This window comes from Podarcis pityusensis, assembly GCF_964106645.2.
Source record: "Podarcis pityusensis genome assembly, chromosome: 1".
Taxonomy (NCBI): Eukaryota; Metazoa; Chordata; class Lepidosauria; order Squamata; family Lacertidae; genus Podarcis; species Podarcis pityusensis.
In genome coordinates, this window is record NC_138028.1 from 134,177,501 (window position 1) to 134,198,998 (window position 21,498).

General features: G+C 42.8%; 1 protein-coding gene across 3 annotated transcripts in view; it reads left to right on the top strand.

Moving 5' to 3' along the window:
- Positions 1-21,498, top strand: part of MLPH (melanophilin) — an 82,431-nt gene that overhangs the window by 24,343 nt on the left and 36,590 nt on the right. For all 3 annotated transcript variants that reach the window (XM_081016916.1, XM_081016915.1, XM_081016917.1), the window contains exons 3-9: positions 1,035-1,256; positions 2,488-2,624; positions 6,378-6,416; positions 7,929-8,020; positions 8,940-9,059; positions 10,206-10,407; positions 14,712-14,875. In XM_081016916.1, coding sequence (XP_080873042.1) covers positions 1,035-1,256; positions 2,488-2,624; positions 6,378-6,416; positions 7,929-8,020; positions 8,940-9,059; positions 10,206-10,407; positions 14,712-14,875 — 976 coding nt within the window. The remainder of the gene's footprint in view (positions 1-1,034; positions 1,257-2,487; positions 2,625-6,377; positions 6,417-7,928; positions 8,021-8,939; positions 9,060-10,205; positions 10,408-14,711; positions 14,876-21,498) is intronic.

The following is a 21,498-nucleotide window of genomic DNA, read 5'->3' on the forward strand; positions in this document are numbered from 1 at the left end:
AGGAGCCATTGGAATGAGAGGTCTGCCCTTGGATTCCTTCTGAAAGGGATGGTGGAAATGCCCCCCAAGAGCTGTGGGGGTGGGGCAGAAAGGGTGGGGGTTTGATTGGATCCCTCTTTAATATCAGGATAATAATACTGGTCACCTTTGCAGGGCTACAATTACAGCAAGGAAATATATGAGACGTACTTTGAGTACTGTACTCTGAATCATACAATTATTATTGCTATTATTGCAGCCAAAACAGTCATGTAGGACAGATTCCCAACCTTCTTAAGAGGACATATGTCTGCTTGTACTTTGAGTGCTTTGATAATATACTGTAGACAGTGATGATGTTGCACTATATTTATTTAATGGAAACCCATAACGTTTTTCTGAGTCATGAAGCTGAACGTTGGGTGTGGGTTTCAACAGAGTTCCATAATGGTTTGCCACTAATCTGGACTCTCTGTTCCTAAACAATCATCACTGGAGCCAAATATATGAAATCAGGCAGAGGCAGATTGGGAAGTTTTCTCCATGAGTTTTACCACCCAGATTCAGAACTCCCCATGTAGTGCTCTCTTAAAGTCCAAGCCATCGGCTCACCACTCACCCTGAAGCAGTGAGAGAGATACATTCAGTGGCCAGAGGGAAATACTAGGTTGTCCTAGCCTTGATAGGTGCAGGTTTGTTACTGGTGAGAATTGGAGGATTGTAGAAGAGCCAGGAGATTTCCAGTTCAGATCCCACCGCTGACACAAATTCACTAGTCCTTTACCCATCAACTTGCTGAGGGTTTGGTTGTTAAGAATTACTCAAACAGTATGTGAAATGTTCTGAACCCCTGAAATGTGCTAAGTATTAACTGAATACAAACATTTGTTGGAGCCTGAACAAACCGTTTTCTCCTGTTGAGTTCTGAACCAGCTTTTAGGGCAGAATCATCCAACTTCTCTTCTGTGCCTTCTGGCTAGATCTTGAAGCCTTTTTGCTCAAAGCTTACTTCCTGTATTCAGATGCTAAATACTTCTATTATCATTTTTTCAAAGGGAACTGAAAGGCAAGATTGAAAAAGAAAGCACAAAGCGTGAGCTGCTGTCCGGTCAATCCCACCTCAATGAAACTCATTGCATTCACTGCCTGCAGCCCTTCAAGTTCCTGGTGAACAACAAACGCAAATGCTTAGACTGCCACTTACACACCTGCAAAAATTGTAGCAGCTACAATAAAAAGGAGGAAGGTTGGGTGTGTGATCCTTGCCGTTTATCCAGGTAAGTAGGACAGATTCTTGCTGTTGCTGCAGTTTGTATAGTAGTGGGCCAAAGTAGATGTGAGATTGGGTTCTGTCTGGTACTAGAATTTCTCACAGGTTTCAGTGTTTATCCACCTAGCCCTACAAAGAACACCCGAAATGATTTTATTTTCATTTTTTATTCCTTTGCGTGAACCTTCTTCAAGTTCCACTTAATACTCCAGTATATCCAGAACAGGATTGAACTGGTGTTGGAGGGTTGGGCAGGTGAGTGGTTGCAATAGGGAGGTGCTGCGTTGTCGTTTGACTTTTCTGTTTTCAAAAACGGGCAAAATGAAATGGTCATTGTTTCATTTTTATCCCATCCTTTACCTAGACAGCTCAGGGTAGCTGCACACACCTCTCTTCTTCCCCTAGCCCTGCGGGATAAGTTAGGCCTAGGGACAGGGATTGTTCTAAGGTTAAAGTCCAGCGCGTAAGATGCTCTCTTAGCAATTCATTTCACTTCTGCTTTGCTCAATCCCCAGCATCAATTCCCTCAAGCTTCAGGCACTCATCTGCCAGCAATGTGACTTGAGGATGCTTTCTTTAGTTTTCACAACAGGCCTTTATATTTGGGTATTTTCCCCCATTACAGTGGTGTGAGGGGAAGCACAGAAGAACACCTGCTGATCCCACCCAGTCCCTCACATCACCCTATAGCATGAACTCCTATAGTAGGAAGCCTTTGGCGCTTGTAAGACCAGCGTGCCGTGTTGCACAAGGAGGCTGCCCAAGTGAAAAAGTTCATGGAAGGAGGTGGAGCACTTGCAGAATCTGTTGTTGCCGAGCACCAATCTTTTTTCTCTCTCATTCCATGAACTTGGTTGCGGAATTCCCTGCTTCCCTCAGAATGTTTTATCCCCAGGCTTGTGTTACCTACGCAGGACACTACTGGTGCCTAGAATAAGGAGCTGGGCTGCATCCATGGCTGGGCCGGCCATGTTCCCCAACAGCCACTCATTGAGCACAGACAACTGAAGAGGAGCCCCTGGACATGAACAGCTGCTCCTGCCAGGGAGCAGTCAATTTGTGGATGGAGAGGCCAGGGCTAATCTGGCTCCATGGCAATGGAAATGTTACCTTTTTGTGTGTTTTGTGTTTGTGTGGTGCAGTCAAAACGGCACTAAAGTCAACAGGTGTGTTTTAATTGATTGAAGGTTTGGGATCATACCTGTGTACATAATCCTTTTTTTTCTCCTACTGGACAGGATTGTGAAGACTGGATCTGTGGAATGGTATTATGAGCATGTGAAATCTCGTTTTAAGCGGTTTGGAAGTGCTAAGGTGATGCGGTCGCTCTACGGAAGGATGACGCATGGACAGAAAATGAATCCTACCTTGCTTGGTATGGCCAGGGGTCGGGGGGGTGTCCTCTCAGTATCTTTCTATACAGCACTCTGAAGGTTCCACAGAGTAGTAAAGGTAAAGGTCCAGTCGCAAATGACTCTGGGGTTGCGGCGCTCATCTCGCTTTACTGGCTGAGGGAGCCGGCGTACAGCTTCCGGGTCATGTGGCCAGCATGACTAAGCCGCTTCTGGCGAACCAGAGCAGCGCACGGAAACGCCATTTACCTTCCCGTCGGAGCGGTACCTATTTATCTACGTGCACGTCAACGTGCTCTTGAACTGCTAGGTTGACAGGAGCAGGGACTGAGCAATGGGAGCTCACCCCATCGCGGGGATTCGAACCACCGACCTTCTGATCGGCAAGCCCAAGAGGCTCTGTGGTTTAAACTGGGTACCAAATTAACTGTCACCACAAATCACAATAATTACATCTGAGTAGCCACAGTCTGTTCCCACACATTTGGAGTGAGTGACGTGGCTCCAAAGTTAGAGAGTGTGGTTTCTCAGCTGGCTTGAATCCCAGCACCTTTGCTTTTAGAAATTAATCACCACTGGTGAGCGGTTTGGAAAAAGTGAATTGCAATGAGCTGTTTGCCCTTTCACTTAATGCTAAAATTAGGGGCACACACTTGGAAGTTAACTGCAGTTGATTTAAAGTTAATCCAGCAACAATTTTTTAAGGCAGAACCATTGGTTACAGTTCCTGGTAGCAACCAATCTAGTGTTTAAGGGTGTCATTAACATTAACTATTGAGAGATCGATGGCAAATCTTCCTGGAGCATCTGAAGGTGGTCTCTGTTGAAGAAAGTCAAATGAGGCTCTTTAGGAGCTATGCAGGTATCAGGTTCCCCACAGCGAACAAGATGCATAAGACTGGCCGAGCTGCCATCTGTGAAAACACAAAAATTGGTGATTGCCCAGATCTGTTTTAATTTTGCAGGCCAAGTAAAACAAAATGTCCAAATAAGACATTATAGAAACAAAATAATGGTAGTAACAACAACTACTTCTACTTTTACTACTATTTCAAGCAATTGTTGTCAGGTCGTGTATACACTCATCTCTCTGCAGTTTTCAAGTGAACAGTCTTTGCATGTTTTTGTAGTGCTTCTAAAAGTCACAATGGGTGGGAACAATTGGACCAAAGAAATGAATGTGTACCATCACCTGCCAGCGAGTGTAGTATAAAATGACCTCCCATGAAGCTGCTGTTCACCATTTTTTGGGAAACGTAAATGGCACAGCAACCATTACATGCATGTTTTTCCTCACAGAGCAAATGGCAATTTAGGGACTGAATTACTTGGGGGAATGGACCGGACAAAGGGTTGAGATCCACTAATTCCCATTGCTGTGATGCAGGTCCAGATTGCCCCAACCCTGGATGAAACTGCAGTTTGCCAAAATTTAAAGAAATGGGAGGTCTGACCACAGATATTTGCCACCTTGCCTCATTTGGCCCTCAGCTGTGAGGGAGATATTTCAGAACACACTTATTGTTGGCATCCATCTGTCTCGGGAGACAATGGAAGAAATGCAGACTAAACAGGCCTCTCTGGGCTCATCCACACTTTTGCTTGTCCCTTCCTTTCTAGGCACAGGTCTGAGTGGTTTTTTTGGTTTGTCCTACCACTTTCCCCAGGAAAAGCTCACTGTTGAATCAGAACATCAATCTGCAAAAAAACCAATTGACTTTGGTTCTGATTTAGCGGTGGGACAAGCAGAAGTGTGGACAAGCTTTCTTTGCCTGACTGTCCTCCAGGCCTGCCTTCTTAAGTGAGCCAGTGAGCCAGTGTTGCATCTTTAAGGCTGGACATTTCATCCTTAAGTCTTGTGCAAGAAAAGTGAAACCTGATCCCGATACGTTATTTTGCTCATGTGGAAGTTTGTGCAGCCTCTTGCTTAAGCAGAATCGCTATAGGTCCTACCTTTTTAGCCTTGTGGAAGACTGCTAATGGTTATTTTCCTTCTGCTTAGAATTCTTTGAACCCAGTCCAATAGATCTGCTCTGCAGCTGGAACATAATGACTTGCTGCTGGCTTTCCTGGGACACATTGACCTCCAGGGTTCATTCCAGTGAAGCATTCTCTAATATGGCCAAAGCTTTCTAATGGCTGAAACATTTGCTTCCGGCTATGAAGCCTTGTTTTGTCTATTTGTCTCTCTATCTTCCTTTTCTATCTGTCAAATACTGATGCAGTAGGCTAGCCCATTGGGAGCCACTGTGTAATGAAGACCTCACAGTTTGTGTTACCAAATGCATCACTGGAAGTTTATTGTCTATGTACTTACGAAGACTCCTTGCTTATCCAAGAACTCTAAAGCAAATTAGAATAAAATATGGAATATATAATGAACAGCATTATTGAAAGTAATATAAAAAACAATAATTCTGGAAACCTACAAACTTAACAATAATGATATGTTTAGGAGAATCTCAGATTCTTTCTCTCATGCTTGTTAATTCCCCCACCCTCTTTAGACCTGCAAGAGTTTAATGTCTGAAACTGAAGGCACTCTTAACTTTGGAGCACATCTTAATCACTGGGACTTAACTTTGGAATACATGCACATTATCAGGCCTGAAAGTGTGTGCATGTGTCTGCATAATGCATTTTGTTTCTATTGCTCATACTTGCTGAATTGTACCTGGCCAATAGATGGCAGTCTTGGGCAGTCTTGCAGGTTTGTCATGTGAAGGCGAGCTGCCATTTACAACACACTCCATGAGAAGTGACATTTGGAAACCTCTGGCTCATTAAGGAAGAAGGTGTTTCTATGGGTCTTCCTTGTTTTCAGCATGGGATCTTTGGGAAAATTTGTATCCCTGTTCACTTTTAAAATGACAGCACATTAGTTTTATACAAAATCATACCAAAATCATGCCACGGATGGGGTCATTTACATTAGATCCTCCTTCATTTGACTGATGATATCTGGGGTTTGGGATCATTAATAAGCAGAGATCAATATGGTTAACAGAGCACCCTCTGATTCTGGCATGCTGACAGAGTGGCAGCAGAATCCTCTGCAAAGCAAACCAGGGAAATCCACGCTGCTCTGTTGCCCCTTGGTTATGGGTCTGCTGCAAAAGTTGGTTGTAACATATCAGGTGCATTATATTGTACTCATACAAATGGCTTCATGCAGGGCTGAAATTACCACCCTCAGTTCTCCACGCTGTTTTGGCATGGGCTGCATTTCTAGCCTGATGCTGATGTCCTGGGGCCATAGCATCAACCCAGGACCAGGGGAACCCCATGCTGTTGTACGATGGGGAGATGCCTTTCTCATGTTCCACATTTTGGCACTGTGGTGACCCCAGTTATTATTCCACCACATCTTTGTAAGTGTTTGCTAGCAGACCGGGTTATAGGAAAAGCCTACAGAGATATAAATATATCTACCCTGTATACATATTACATGTGTCAGTGGATGTTGATTTAAGTGGAAATCAGGCACAAGTAACTGTTTCCTAACAGGAATTGCCGACCTAAACTTGAATTATCCCTACAAAAGGTAGCTGCTCTCAAAGCCAATACAGCATTTTTTCAGGAACTAACTTGCATGTGACCACAAGCTTGTTGGTTTTCAGTCTAAACTGGGGCTCCAGGCTGATAATAGATGCTATTTTTAATTGTCTTTACCAGTTGTACATACATGCTCAAAGGGATAATTATTCAGTCCTACATCAGACTTACTGCAAAATATGTTTTAAAAGTATTTATGTTGCATTTTCCTCTTATTCTAGGTCTTCATGACAGAGTTTATAGCTTGCCAGACATCAACAGTAAGTGGCTTAAAACAAACAAGCAAACCTATACACCCTGCCCCACCAAGAGATGTCAGGATTGAACCTGGAACCTACTGCAGGCAAAACAGATATTCTGCCCCGGAGCTATGGTCTGTCAAGGACAGAGGAAGGGGACTAAACTGGCTTTGGCATCCCCATAACATGGGAACAGCAAACATTCAAGCCACAATCTGAGCCACTTACCGTATTTTTCGCTCCATAAGATGCACCTAGTTTTTAGAGGAGGAAAACAAGAAAAAAATATTCTGAACAAAACAGTGGATGTATGATTTTTGTGGTTCATGCTGTGGCCACAGACATGTGATCTGATGGTGAATTCGGGGTGACCCAATGCAAAAATCCTGAGGATCCATGTGGATCCGTGCTTTGTAACCACATTTTTGCACCATTGCAGCCCCAGGAAACAGTGAGTGCGTGATATTTTTTTGGTGCAGGCTGTAGCCATGGACATGCTATGTGATCTGATGGTGAATTTGGGGTGACCCGATGTAAAAATCCTGAGGATCCATGGGCTTTTACCTCCCCCCTCCCAGGCAGCCTCCGCTAGCATCCCTTATCTCTCTTCCGTTCCCACCGATCAGCTGTTTCCTTTCATCACTCCCTTCCCTCTTGTTTGCCTTAGTGTCTTTTCCTTAGCTGGAGCAGTTTTTTGCTCCTCCTTTTCTTCTAATTTCTCTCTTTATTGCTTTAGTCTTCCTGTTTTCCCCCTTTGCAAGTTTGCTCCCCCCTCCCAGGCAGCCTCCTTTATCTCTAGCATCCCTTATCTCTCTCCCCGATTGGCAAACGATCAGCAGCTTTGTTTCAACACCCACTTCCCTCTTTCAGAAAAGAAAAGAAAAGAAAAGTGCATGATCTGCTTTTTGCCCCTGGGCAATTTGGCTCCAGGGACCATGCATTCGCTCCATAAGACGCACAGACATTTCCCCTTACTTTTTAGGAAGAAAAAAGTGCGTCTTATGGAGCGAAAAATACGGTACTTGGAAGTGAGCTCCATTGAACTTACTTCTGAGTGAAATGCCTAGGACTGAAACAAATGCTGTGCATTCAGAAAATCTATAATAGCAATGATCAGAAATGAGGATAAGGTGGTCTTAGGCTGAGTCAGACCACTGGTGCCTCCTTCAATATGCAACCCTTTCCCAAAATCTCAGAAGCTTTCCCTCATCTTTGGAGGAGAGCCATAGCTCAGCTGTAAGTGCATTTGCTTTGCATGCAGATAATCCCAGGTTCAGGGCCAAGCAGCTCCTGGACTGGCAGAGAGGCCTTCTCAAATGTTGAGCTGCTGCCATGGCTGGACCAATGGTCTGACTCTGTATAAGGCAATTTCCTATATTCCTGTGTCTTTCCTGCTAATACCCTTCCTAGTGGAGATGGCTGACACATTCTGAATGTAAAGCATGCATTCTCCTGCTAAGCTACAGCCACTTCCTGAGTGCACCTCACATGCCTGATTTGACCGACCTGAGGGCCCATCTCTTTGCTGCCCAGGTGACTGCCACTTCTACAGCGGGAATGAGGACAGTGAGGAGGGAGAGGCAGAAGATGCTATCGATGGTGGAGAAGCAGAGTGCTATGCAAGGGTAAGGGCACCTGGGAATGGACTTTCTTCCATGTTAGCACTGAGAACTCGTTTATATATCACGCTGGGCCTTCTTGAATGAAGATATTACTCCTTTTTCTCTGGGAAAAGGCGATCTTTCTGCTTTTGATTTCTGATATAAATCTTATTTCCTGTGGAGTCATTTATTGGAGCCCTCATGCCTCAAGCTGGCTTCTGGGTGATGTTCTCTCATTTCTGTGCTCACAGTCTCTAGGAAGAATCTAAATTATACCTCTGCATCCACTGAAAATGTAAAAAAAAAGGAAACCCACCATTTTGCCCTTCTATAATCATTTGTATGGAGTGTGCAAAAGCTGTTGAAGTATATTAATGAATGACCGACTGTTAGCCAATAAAAGTTGAATGATCTTGAGTCATGGACCCAGTAGGATAGCCTCACCCATATAAATGATTTTTTTTAGCAAGGATTGTTATTTAGGTTAGGAAAAAATTCTCACTGAAATGTTAAATCCTCAAATTCAGATCTTTAACTTCAGCTTTGGCATTTCAATATATGTATAAGGAAATCAACATCTGAATAAATTCCAAATTCAGAGTGCAGAATCCTGGATCTGAATGTTTTTGTCTGAACTTATTTCTGCCCTTTTGGGAGAAGTAAATTGTTTTCAAAGGAGTTTTTGCATGTTTTCTATATAAATCTATAGGGAATAGCCTTCAGCTGCCCCTGTTCCTTATTGACCTGAAAAGCGTCCCATAGGAGAGAACAGCAGGGCTGGACTTGAACTCTGGCATAGAACTAGGAGGAAAATCCCCTGCAGAGCACTGCGTGGAAAGTAGCAAGATGGTTACTAACCTTTCCAAGAGACCTGTGAAAATATTTCACTATCAACTGTATTTACAATGGAATCTGGTTTCTTAAACTCTCTGTGCTTTCTAAGATGCGCAAGACCAAGCGCCTGCTGTCTGTCCATCCCTTTGATTTTGAAATGGACTCGGAATATTCTTCTCAATCTCGCCGGCAGTCTGCGCAACTCTCTCCTGGGAATGAAGGTCTTCAGGTATTACGGTGGTGTGCACGCCTTCCTGCTCGCTTGCATCATCCTTGGCACCTCAGAATTGCTCCCCTCCCTCATTCTTCTCATTTTCTTGACCTTTGCTAGTCCAGCTTGTCGTATAAGCATTTTCGTCTGCCCTGTGAAATGTATTAGTGAAAGCTACAAGTTGGAAATAGGCTAGAAAGTGAGAGAGCAGATTCAGATGTCAGGAGGCTTTTGTTTGTTGTCACTTTCTGACTGTAGCATCAAGCAGTGAGTTGCAAATGTGACTCAGCCTTCAGTGATGGAGCACCACAGATTATCACTTCCCTCACACAAACATATATATGAGTTTAATTTTTTCCCATGGGGAATTATTTGAAACACAACGACAGTAAAACAGCAGGTATTACATAGAAAGCTTCATACAGTCCTATTCATGCTTTTGGTAAGTGTTTACGATCTCCTTATGTTAACTCAAGCACAACACTTCAGTGTAGACTGTTCATGCATTTAACAGCCACCCAACTTTGAGTGGGATGCGGGTGACGCTGTGGGTTAAACCACAGAGCCTAGGACTTGCCGATCAGAAGGTCGGTGGTTCAAATCCCCGCAACGGGGTGAGCTCCCATTGCTCCTGCCAACCTAGCAGTTCGAAAGCACGTCAAAGTGCAAGTAGATAAATAGGTACCACTCCGGCGGGACGGTAAACAGCGTTTCTGTGCGCTGCTCTGGTTCGCCAGAAGCGGCTTAGTCATGCTGGCCATATGACTGTATGCCGGCTCCCTCGGCCAGTAAAGTGAGATGAGTGCCGCAACCCCAGAGTTGACCACGACTCGACCTAATGGTCAGGGGTCCCTTTACCTTTACCTTTAACTTTGAGACATGAAATGGGAATTACTATTTTTCCTCTTGGCAGCTACCAGACTGACTGTGGCTGCACATTGGAAACCTCCTCCTCCTCCTCTGCAAGCCCTCTCAGAGTTTCCCACTCACTATCGTGATTTGGGGGGCAGTGCATGCAAAAAAAGATCATTTTGATCAGGTGTGGTATCAATTCACCACATATATAACCAACACTGAGGAAGTGCCCCTCCTCCAGACACTTACCTGTCAATGAGAGATCAAACTGCCTCCTTGTCGACGCTGATGGGCACTGTTTCTTCTTAGAGCTTTGCAGGATTTCCCGGTGCCAAGGAAGACCCCTCCCAGAGGGAATCAATGATTGCCGAAGCTGACCTGGCGGCAACGTTCCACCACCTCCTGCAGGAGCAGGGGCAGCACCTGCCGGCCCCTGAACAGGAGTTCAGCACCGAAGTTCGGCTGACCGTCAACTCACAGCCTAAAAGCCTCGAGAGAACTCCCAAGGCTGGTAGGTTCTCCTGTAGCCAAACACCTGAGAAAATGCCTTCTCAGCACTGTTTATTTTAAGAAGAGCTAAAATATTAAATGTACAGCCTTTTGTAGATTTCTGTCTTTTAGTGTGAATCTAATTTACATGCAAAAATCACGTATCTCAGAGGATACAGAGGATGACCAGGAATCTCATCCCTAGGAAATGGTTGCAGAACAACATGGATCTTTCTTGCCAAATCCTTCCTGCCAAAGTGTAACGAATACCACACTAATACGTTATTAAAAATGAGCCCTCTTGCAATGGACTCTGTGAACTTCTTTTGAATTTTCAGATCATTGCTATAGTTATGATTTATTCTCATTTACATAAAGACCAGGAAGAACATAGTTCTCCAAGAATCAAACATGATTTCTGTAATGATGCTTAGCAACAGCAAACCCTCAGTGCCACCCTGCCAAAATGGTGGAAAAAACAAAATAACCTCCACCCTGCCAATATTATATATAATCAATATATTAAAATAAAAAGGAAAGACGTTTCACTAAAGCCTCTTTCTGAAGACACTTCAGATATTACTTGAAATTATCAGAGTGAGAGAAACAAATTTGTATTATTTGTGTGTTTACACTGGGGAGGGGGTCTTCGTTTTTTGATTTTTTTAAAAATAAAAATTTAAAATCTTTTTAAAATTGCATTTTGAAATGGTTATACTGTTACTGTGAACCATTCCTCCCCTGTGCTAGCAGCCACTGAGCTTGCCGAAGAAGAGGGAGGTGCCAGGGCCACAAGGCCTGGGATAAGTTGGTGGCCCCCAGGATAAAGGACAAGCCACGCAGCCCAGACCAAAACTTTTTCTAAAAAAAAATAATATTTATTAAAATTTCAAAAGAAAAAAAATCACATTAATAAGAAAATTAACAATATAAAGAAAAAATACAAAATACAAAAAAAAGCAGTTAAAAACAATTCCATCTTTTCATCACTTCTTTTACATTTACTTGTTTCCTGGACCTCCTCATACCTCCCTCTTTTGTATTCCAATTCAATATGTTAATCCAGCAATTCCTTTCCCTCCTTTTTAATCCTGATCTTTAATCTTGATAAATTATAACCTTAAATTTTTACATATTAAAAACCAATTTTTCCATATTTTTTTATACCATTACCGCTAGAAACCACTTAACTTCAATCCGTCATCATTCTAACATTCATTAATTTTACAATATTTCTGTAAGTAGTCTTTAAATTTATTCCAATCTTCTTCCACCGACTCTTCTCCCTGGTCTCGGATTCTGCCAGTCATTTCCGCCAATTCCATATAGTCCATCATTTTCATCTGCCATTCCTCCAGTGTGGGTAGATCTTGAGACCAAAACTGCCCCTGTGCTTTCCGTACTTCAGACTGTGGGGAACTACATGATGAAATATTCCCTTCATGAAAAAAAATTCCTAAACTGATAGGACAAGAGCAGCTTCCTTTCGGGTAGCGTGCATCATGTTTCCAATGCACAGGAGCTGTTTAATTCACATCATTCCTCCTAATAGCAAAAGTGGCTGGTTAAGGGCCTGTCAGTCTGCAAGTGAAATGGGACCTCCCAAAAATAAGGGTTTGGCACCCAAACACTTAGGGGAGCACTTCTCCCTAAATTAAAATGTTAATAATAAATTTAAAATAATGTAAGAAGAAGAAGAAGAAGCAAACCACCAAGCCCATCCTAAGAAGGATCTGTGAACCAGTGTGGTGTCGTGGTTAAGAGCAGTGGACTCGTAATCTGGAGAACCTGGTTCGCTTCCCCGCTCCTCCACATTCAGCTGCTGGGTGACCTTGGGCTAGTCACGCTTCTCTGAAGTCTCTCAGCCCCACTCACCTCACAGAGTGTTTGTTGTGGGGGAGGAAGGGAAAGGAGAATGTTAGCCGCTTTGAGACTCCTTTGGGTAGTGATAAAGTGGGATATCAAATCCAAACTATTCTTCTCCTTCTCCTTCTCCTTCTCCTTCTCCTTCTCCTTCTCCTTCTCCTTCTCCTTCTCCTTCTCCTTCTCCTTCTTCTTCTCCTTCTCCTTCTCCTTCTCCTCCCAGTTTCCTGGCATGTATGTAATGTTGAGTAGTATTTTGTTTTGCAGAGGGGAGAGGAAGCAATGACAGACGGAGTGATACTTGGAGTATAAATTGTAGGGGAATTGGTAAGCCCCTGATAGTTTATATGCTAAGTACAGTGGTACCTCTGGTTGCGGACGGGATCCGTTCCAGAGGCCCATTCGCAACCTGAGCAGAACACAACCCGCGTCTGCGCAGGTCGCGATTCGCCGCTTCTGCGCATGCGCGTGACGTCATTTTGAGCATCTGCGCATGCGCGAGCGGCAAAACCCGGAAGTAACCCGTTCCGTTACTTCCGCATTGCCACAGGATGCAACCTGAAAAGATTTAACTTGAAGCAAACGTAACAAGAGGTATGACTGTATCCTGGAGGGGGATTAGGATTGTGGGGATGGGAGCTGTGAGGTGAAAGAACTCCAGTTCCTGCATTTCCCTTTCCCACTCTCTGGAACTCCCCCCCCCCGGCTGAAATGGTGAATGCTAGCAAACCAGCTCCAAGCCTGACCCCAAGCCCAGTTGGAAGAGACCCCAAGTCCTCCCCGCCCCTCCTGAAACCCCCCTCTCCCTCTCCCTCATGGTTCAAGGCTGGCTAGAACTTTGAGGCTGCCACACCAGCAATTGTTGCAGGTCTATAAACTGTACATGCCCCCCCCCCCAATGTGGCAGTGCATTCAAATCAGTCTTCCAGTCTTAAATGGTACAGACAAGACAAGTTGGCCCACACAATAAGCTCTTGATCTGGAGTGCATTTCCAAAAGGGCAATTGGAATGAATTCATCGCACAGACCCTCCAAAAGCATAAGCCCAAGCCATCGCCAACAGCCTACAGTTCTGGCAGATGGAAGACCTTCTTTCTTGGCACTTGGGGATGGCACGTTGATTTACGCCTTTTGGCAAGGTGCAGAACGCCATGTAGCAGGACAAAGATATCTCTTCTTCCTAGGCTCACATTGCCCATCAGAGGTTTGCATTTTAAGTAAAAATGTCTATGGAAATGGATCCTAGTCCAGTTACTCTCAGAAGGTTTTGTTGTGCCACAGGGTTCAGTGCTTTACAGTTACTATAAATATCTGGAAAATGTGATTATTGGAAACTAAATTATCCCTAATGTGGTTTCTCTTAACAAGGTAACAAAACGGAAAAGTGCATGGAGCAGAGATTAGACACCTGCAGCCTCTCAAATGCTGCTCAGTGTGTTCCTCATTTGTTGGTTAGGTAATGCTGCTCAGAGTTCAAAGGCCGGCAACAAACCAGGGCTGAGCTACTGTGGAAAATACGGGGACAAAACTCCAGAACTGGTGACAAGAGCCTTCCCCTTGTAGTTGCAGAGGATCTAAGCAAACTTGAGAAGGGTCCCCTAGAGTGTGATGTGTTTGGAGAGTTTTGCATAGGCCATTGAGGGCAGCAGGAATTTCTGTGAGCCTGGTCTCCTGCCTCTTAGCATGGGGCATTGAGGAGCAATGAATGGAGAGGAGTTATTGCCCAGTGGGTGGACTGCGTGCTTCACAGCATAGCAGGGTTTATCTAAGCACTGTTTCCCCAATAAACAATCCCCTCCCTCCCAATCCCCAAAGTGGCTTTTTGCTCCACGAGATAAAACTTTGGGGTACATATAACTTTCTCTTAATAGGTCAAATTGTCAAAGAAGGTGGGGAAAGCACAGGGACAGGGTTAAGCCGCCCCTCACTCTTGTAAACTTTTCAAGAAATAGATAATCTGATCACATATCTCTTTCATCTAGTTTGCCCCTGAAATAATGGCCACACTTTTCACATATTTTGATTTTTCTGGATTGAAAACTGGCAAACAACAAGCACCTGGCTATAGAAATATTCTATTCCTTGCAATTAATTTGCTTCCAGCTTTTGATTTGTTTAGGGAAGTTTTTAATGTCTGATGTTTTATTGTGCTTTTAATTCTGTTGGGAGCCGCCCAGAGAGGCTGGGAAAACCCAGCCAGATGGCTGGGGTATAAATAAATTATTATTATTATTATTATTATTATTATTATTAATTATTATTATTATTATTATTATTATTATTATTATTATTATTATTATTTTGTCCCCTGTTTTTGTAAACATATCTAAGGCCAAAGTGAATAAATTGAAACTTCTTCCAGAAAGTTTCAGAAATTAGTAATCTCGCTCAGATTGCCCTGAAACACAAGATTTGAGTTTTGAGTCTATTCCTCTGAATCCCAGCCTTGTTCTGTTCCCAAAGGCAATCCCTGGAATGAGCAGCATCCATCCCAGTACTCAGCTGATCTGGACACTTCTGAGGAAGACATGGAGGGAGCCCAGAAGACCCTTGTCTATCAGCCCCACCACACAAAACGCAGGAGCCGAGCCTCATCCCAGGAGACCGTAAATCCATCTGGAAATCAGGTAAATAAGGAATTGGACACCTTCCTTCGAAACGTCTGCCACTGAAGTAAGCCAAGAGCTGGGATTTAAGGGTGACTCTTGCCTCAGAGTAAGAATCTGTGTCCAGGAGCAAACTAGAAACTAAGGTTGACTGACAGAGAGAACACAAGATTGCATTGCCTGCCCAATGAAATGTTTTTATATTTTTCCTGTTCAAGGTGTCAGAGAAAGCACGCTGCAAAACAAGGAAACTTACTTCCCTTCCTCTTTGATGAGTCTAAAAAGGTTTTCACAGAGCATCTTACCCATGTTCAAACATTCATAAATGGACATGAAGTTATAGGCTGTAGCACTATCCCATTCACCCACTGTTAATCTTGTTGCATTTTATGTTCATTAATTGGTTGAATTTTGGTTCCAAGGCATGTGTTTTAAATGCATAGGATTCAATGGATTTCTTTTGGAGCACAAAACAGAACAACCCCTGTTGATGAGTTGTAAAGTGCTTGAAATCTTACCTGCAGGATCAATGCTGCTTTATCCATCTCTGAAAAGTTGCAAGTAAAAATGTAGCACTATTTTTAATGAAACTACAGGAGGTTACCCACCTTGGTTCTGATTGTCACCCAAACTGGAGATGAGAAGTACAATTTAGAAAAAGCATTCGTGATCTAACTGACCTCTTTCTAGCGTTGTTCTAAGTTTCTGCAACAAGACCAAGAATTTTATGGACTTTTTTTCCCCCTGTAGACCATGGGGCGGGGGGCAACTACTGATCTGAAGCTTCCCAGTTCTTCCACCCCATTGTATAGTTCTCTTTCTCCTTATTTTTACTGGCTTTTTAAAGCTTTTGTATCTCATTCCAGAACAACTGGAAGGAGAAATAGTTTAAGAAAAACACATTGATTAAAAAACAACAACAACCAAAACTATGGCTATACAATTTGGGCGAAATAGGTTTTTACCCCATCTATCCAAAAATAGCTTGGTAAGATTAAAAAGAAATTACTTTCACTGGTTTTCCAGACCAGTAGATTCATTGGTCTTTTGTAATAAAAAAAAAATTACAAGCCTCCTCCCTGTTCCCCTTTAAGTTTTGAGTAACAGGTATTTTGACAGGTGAGTGGCCCTTCCCTTTTATCAAATTTGGCCCACGAAGCAGTTCATGGTAAGGATCTGGCCCATTGGATGGATGGGGTGAACTGCAGAACCCCAATTCATTTACACTCCTGCAACTGAGAGCGTTGAAAGTGCCTACCCAGGTCCTTTAATTATTTCTCTGCAAGTGACATGAGAAGCCAGATTCTCTCCTCCAAGAACATTTCCCCTTGAATCCAACTGTTTATAGCTGACGTTTTTGGAGGCCGTGAATTGTTAATTATTTTTCCAGTTTTGTTGTTGTTGTTTAGTCGTTTAGCCGTGTCCGACTCTTCATGACCCCATGGACCAGAGCACGCCAGGCACTCCTGTCTTCCACTGCCTTCCGCAGTTTGGTCAAACTCATATTAGTAGCTTCGAGAACACTATCCAACCATCTTGTCCTCTGCCCTTCTCCTTCTGTCCTCAGTCTTTCCCAACATCAGGATCTTTTCCAGGGAGTCTTCTCTTCTCATGAGGTGGCCAAAGTATTGGAGCCTCAGCTTCAGGATCTGTCCTTCCAGTGAGCACTCAGGGCTGATTTCCTTCAGAATGGAGAGGTTTGATCTTCTTGCAGTCCATGGGACTCTCAAGAGTCTCCTCCAGCACCATAATTCAAAAGCATCCATTCTTCGGTGATCAGCCTTCTTTATGGTCCAGCTCTCACTTCCATACATCACTACTGGTTTTTCAAGTTTACAACCAAGCAATTCAATTCATTCAGACATTCAAATCTCAATGAAAGTTTTACTTAAGACTCAGTTCTGTTTCACACTGTGAAAACTTGAGATCAGTTCCAGCATAGCGTCTTATTCATTTGTTTGATTGCATATTAAATGTGTACATCTTAATGCTTATCCACAATTGCTTCCAAGTTCTGAACTGGAATCTGGAGTTCAGAAAAGCCATGAAGACACCTGGGACTTTAAACCTAGTGTGAACCAAGGCCTAGTGGGGCCAAGGACCAGGGAAAGTACCTCACATCTCCAACAGTTAACATTATACCAGTGGGAGTTGTCTTGACTATGGTGGGATTAATCCACTGCCAATATGCCATGGTCCCAATCCTGATCCCCTTTGCTATTTAGAGCTGGTGGGTTACCTTTTTTGGCCTGAGTGCCACATTCATCATTGGACAGCCCTCTGGTGGTTCAGGGGCGACATTTGGTGTGGTCACCTTATTGCAGATATTAATATTGCACAGCTTGAAGCAACTGGATGCATAAAAACCTGACTCCTTTTGGAACAAAACATTGTCCAGACCCACAAATATTGTTCAAAGCTTTACTAACCAGAACTTCTTCAAAACAGGTACAAAAAACATGGAAGATACATCTACATAATACCATAAGACATATGCCCGTCCAAGGCATAGGTTCATCTTCTTAGAAATAAAATAACTTATAACCAGAGCTGACAAACATAGCTCTCTCTCACACACATAGGTTCCATTAGCCTAAGCTCCTGTTACACTTCCTTCTCCCACGGAGCTTGGAAACAAAGAAAAACTCTTCCAAGATGGCGAATTTGCAATTGAATGCCTTCATCAAAGTTAAACCCTCAGTTCATTATCAACTAGTTAGAGCTCAGAGATGCAGCCAGTGTTAGCAAGATACATTCAGAAATTCTCAATTTCAGAGTCAATTAAATCATTATACTTACACCTACTCACAACTCTCTCTCTCTCTCCCCCCCAGCCCTCCACCTTCAGCTGCTCTGGCAGCAATCCCGTCTCCCTACTCAACTGATGAGGGAGATGTTCCCCATCTGGCCTCTGGGCTTTCTCTGCCCACCATCTACTTTATTTTTTCATTTTTGCCACCTCCAGCAAAATCAGTGAGGTCCTTGGCTGGGCCAGACCCTTGGCTCAGGTTTAGTCACCTCAGATTTAGAGTGTATTGGGACGGGGAGATTCACAGAAGTTGGGGCTGTGTTTTGCCCTGTTCAGCTATATTTTTATCTGTGAAGCAAAGATGTTATGGCCCACTTTTGCTTCTACTTTCCTGGAAATGAAGCCGCAACATGTTGTCCCAGAACTGGTTCTCATAGTCTACCACTGAATGCTAAGTAACTAATACTGAGGAACAGGCCCTTCCATCTTTGTTACTTTTCTTACTGAGAAACACACTGCATTTTATCTTTCCTCTAACAATTCGGCTCTTCTCTTCTTTTGGCGTCATTGATTTTTACAGACATTCCCACCTTTTGAAAGCCATCAATTTCACAGCCTTTTATGGTTTTCTGTTGGCTGCCAATGGCTTCCCCCACACTAGGCATCTTGAAAGTGATCTTACCAGGGCTCTTGGATCAGGGACAAATCTTGGAGCGGGGCATCTAAGCATCAAGAACTCTCTTCAGTGCTTCCTCCAAGTGTCCAAATCACAGCAGAGCTCGGTCACAGTGACTTGTCACTTGCTAGTCTGACTGATGCAACTGAGTTGTTATTTTTCTCTGTAAAATGAGATTTATTATCTCTTTACCCAAGACCCTTGAGCTACTTGGAAAACACATGTTGATTCTGCAAAAAGTTAATTATACTCAGATACAGTAAGCATTTAGTGTTTGTAACAAAACAAAAAAAATGAGCAGATTAAAGCTACTTCTATTCCATAACTCTTAGATCTTCTCTTGTCTGAATTTGTTTTATCAAAGTAGCTACTATATGGTGGTCCTCTATAATCAGTAATCTCAGTTACTGAAAAGCTCATTTTGTACTTTTGTATATCTCAATTAGAGTGTTTCGCTATGAAAAGAGCAAATAGTCTTTCACAACGGACATTCCCCGTATACCAGGATTCTTGCAACTTCACTTTCCAGCAATGACAACTCGAAGCATTTTTCAATCCAGAGCAGACGCTAGCCAGCTTCTTGTCTGCTTTAGATTAGACTCCCACAGTTGACCTGGATTTGAATTATGGAAAGGGTTCTTCTCTTGAATACTCGCCACCAGCACCACCTCAAATACAAATTCTGGCCATGACCCAGAAAAGTGGGCAGTTATTTCTTCCTGTTCAAGCCACACACACCATGCCATGTGGAAAACTCCTTTTGAAAAGGATGAGACATTTGAAAGGGACTTGTGCCCTGAGCCAGGCTTGCTCCAGTGCTTGGCTGTGCCTAAAAAGAGGGATTTGGATCTGAATTACTGGCATTATAACCAAAGCTGTTATTAGTTTGGGTTTCGCAACAGAAACACAATTCTTCAAGAAACTACAGCAGGAATTCACAGTGTGCAAATGCAAGGCACATAAACAAATTTCATTTTCACAGAATCATAGAATTGGAATGCAGGAATAGGCAGCGGTCCCATGCAGGGATCGAACCTGCAACCTTGGTGTTATCAGCACCACCCTCTAACCAACTGAGCTATCCAGGCTGAACTTAACTTGGTGTTATTTTTGTCATATATATTGTTAGCCTTTAGACAGGACACATCTTAAGAGGAATGTTTTTGGCATTACCATTGCCCTGAGATATTAAGATTCTTAGCATTGAGATTGTTTTAGCAGAGAGGATACGGCATCGTTTATACAGATATAGCACATGTGTCAGAAATGCCGTGCTTTAGTTCCAAATGTTTGTAGTCTGCTTTCGTCATGAACTCGTTAAGCCTCACAATTGGGATTTATTAGGAAAGAGCCAAGCTTTCTTTAGCTGCAGAGATTCAAATACTGAGGTCTAATGAATTGTGCTGAGCTAAGGGGGTAATCCAATTATCCTAGCTAGCTAAATGGCTTAGAATTGGCCATGATATAAGAGATAAGGTGAGTGTAACCCTATTATTCCTGCCATGTTCACAGTCGGGGGCAAATTCTGCGCTCTGGAGAGCCATGCAGTCCCTTTGACCTATGCGAGGATTTACCGTATTTTTCGCTCTATAAGACGCACCATAAATATCATTTTTATTTTTAAATGATATTTATTGCATATTTTTTAGAATTACAGAAAGAAAGAAAAACAAAGCAGAAAAAGAAAAAAGAGAAAACAAAGAGAAAACAAACCACATCACACAATACAAATTCAAAAAACAAAAATACACCACAAACAGATAAAAACAAATCCATCATTCTCGAATCCTCAACTTTCATTACCTTCTTTCTTTGACCTCCTCCTCCTCCCTTTTTTTGTATCCTAGTTATTAATTATCGCAGCAAATGCTTTCCATATTTCATAATATTCTGTCATTACATTACCTTAATCTATTTTCATCTTATCTTATAGAAAACCTTAAAACTTAAAACTTAAATCTTATTTTTACCAACTTCTCATAACCATAATATTCTTACCTAATTCTTTAAACATTTTTGCTAGAGCCAAGTAATTTCGTTCCAACATTTTTCTAACATTCATCAATTTTATAAAACAATCCTAGTAATAAAAAAAGAGAAATAAAGACAATCCAATCTTCATCCAGCGTCCCTTCCTCCTGGTCCCGGGTTTTGTCAGTCCTTTTTATCCCATTGATCTAGCGCATTAACCTGGTAACCTTATATCCGAGGCCCTTAAGTCTCTTCCATGTCCCTTCCGCGGCTCTTCTTCATATTCTCCTTTCACTCGTGGGAACTCCAGGTTGGTAATGTTTTTGACCCTTCTCAACAAATCAGCCCCTTTTCCATAGTCCAGACTAAACTCCATGTGGTATTTAAAAACATGTTTCAGAATCCCTCCAAAATTAAGAGCCCCCACAGCCCCAAACATCTCACGGCCCATTGCCAGACTTGGAAAGTCCAAACATCCTTGCATAGGGGGGTCTATCCAACCCCCCATTTCCAAACCAGTCCAAACTTTATCTTTCCAAATCTGGCTTTTTCCAAGTTCATTTGTTAAATCCAAAAGCTCATGTTCCTGCAGGGCCACAGCTCCCTCCATCTCTGGCGCCCAAGATTCAGCCACATCATCTTCTCTCATCTGTTCTGTCAGGGCACACTCCTGATTTAATTCCTGGGTGGGCTTCATATAGTTTCCCACTGCCTGTTCAAAAAGTCTGACCGCATTAGTCATCAAATCCGTTTTCTCATTTAACTGTTCCAGTAGGGCATTTGTTTTACAGAGAGCACACAACAGAGCTTCTGAATACATTGTCCTACAAGGTCACAAGCCTATTCCCACGATTGTAATCTGTAACAGCTGCAAGCTCCCTGGAATTAGTTACAGTTTCACAGTCTCCCTCTAGGGGGAAAGCTTCTATTTGTTCTTTCTTTTAAGAACAAATCTAGCAACAAAGTTTCCTTTTTAAGATATTTTGTCAATATTTGTTCCTTTAAAATGCGAAAGGGAACAGTGGAATCACTATGTTTCTCTTCTTTTAGCTATCAGTCAAAAACATTTGTCTCTGGTCAATGAGCTTCAAACGTCAGTCCTGACACCCCGCTCCAGGATCAGAACGGTGGAAAGTTACTTTACTTTAAACTCACTTCTGCAGGTTTAAACAGTCCGAAAAAGATCCCCCTTCTTCTCCTGCTTCCGAAGGGGGGTTCAACAATTTTAAATGATGAAAGTTAATCTTT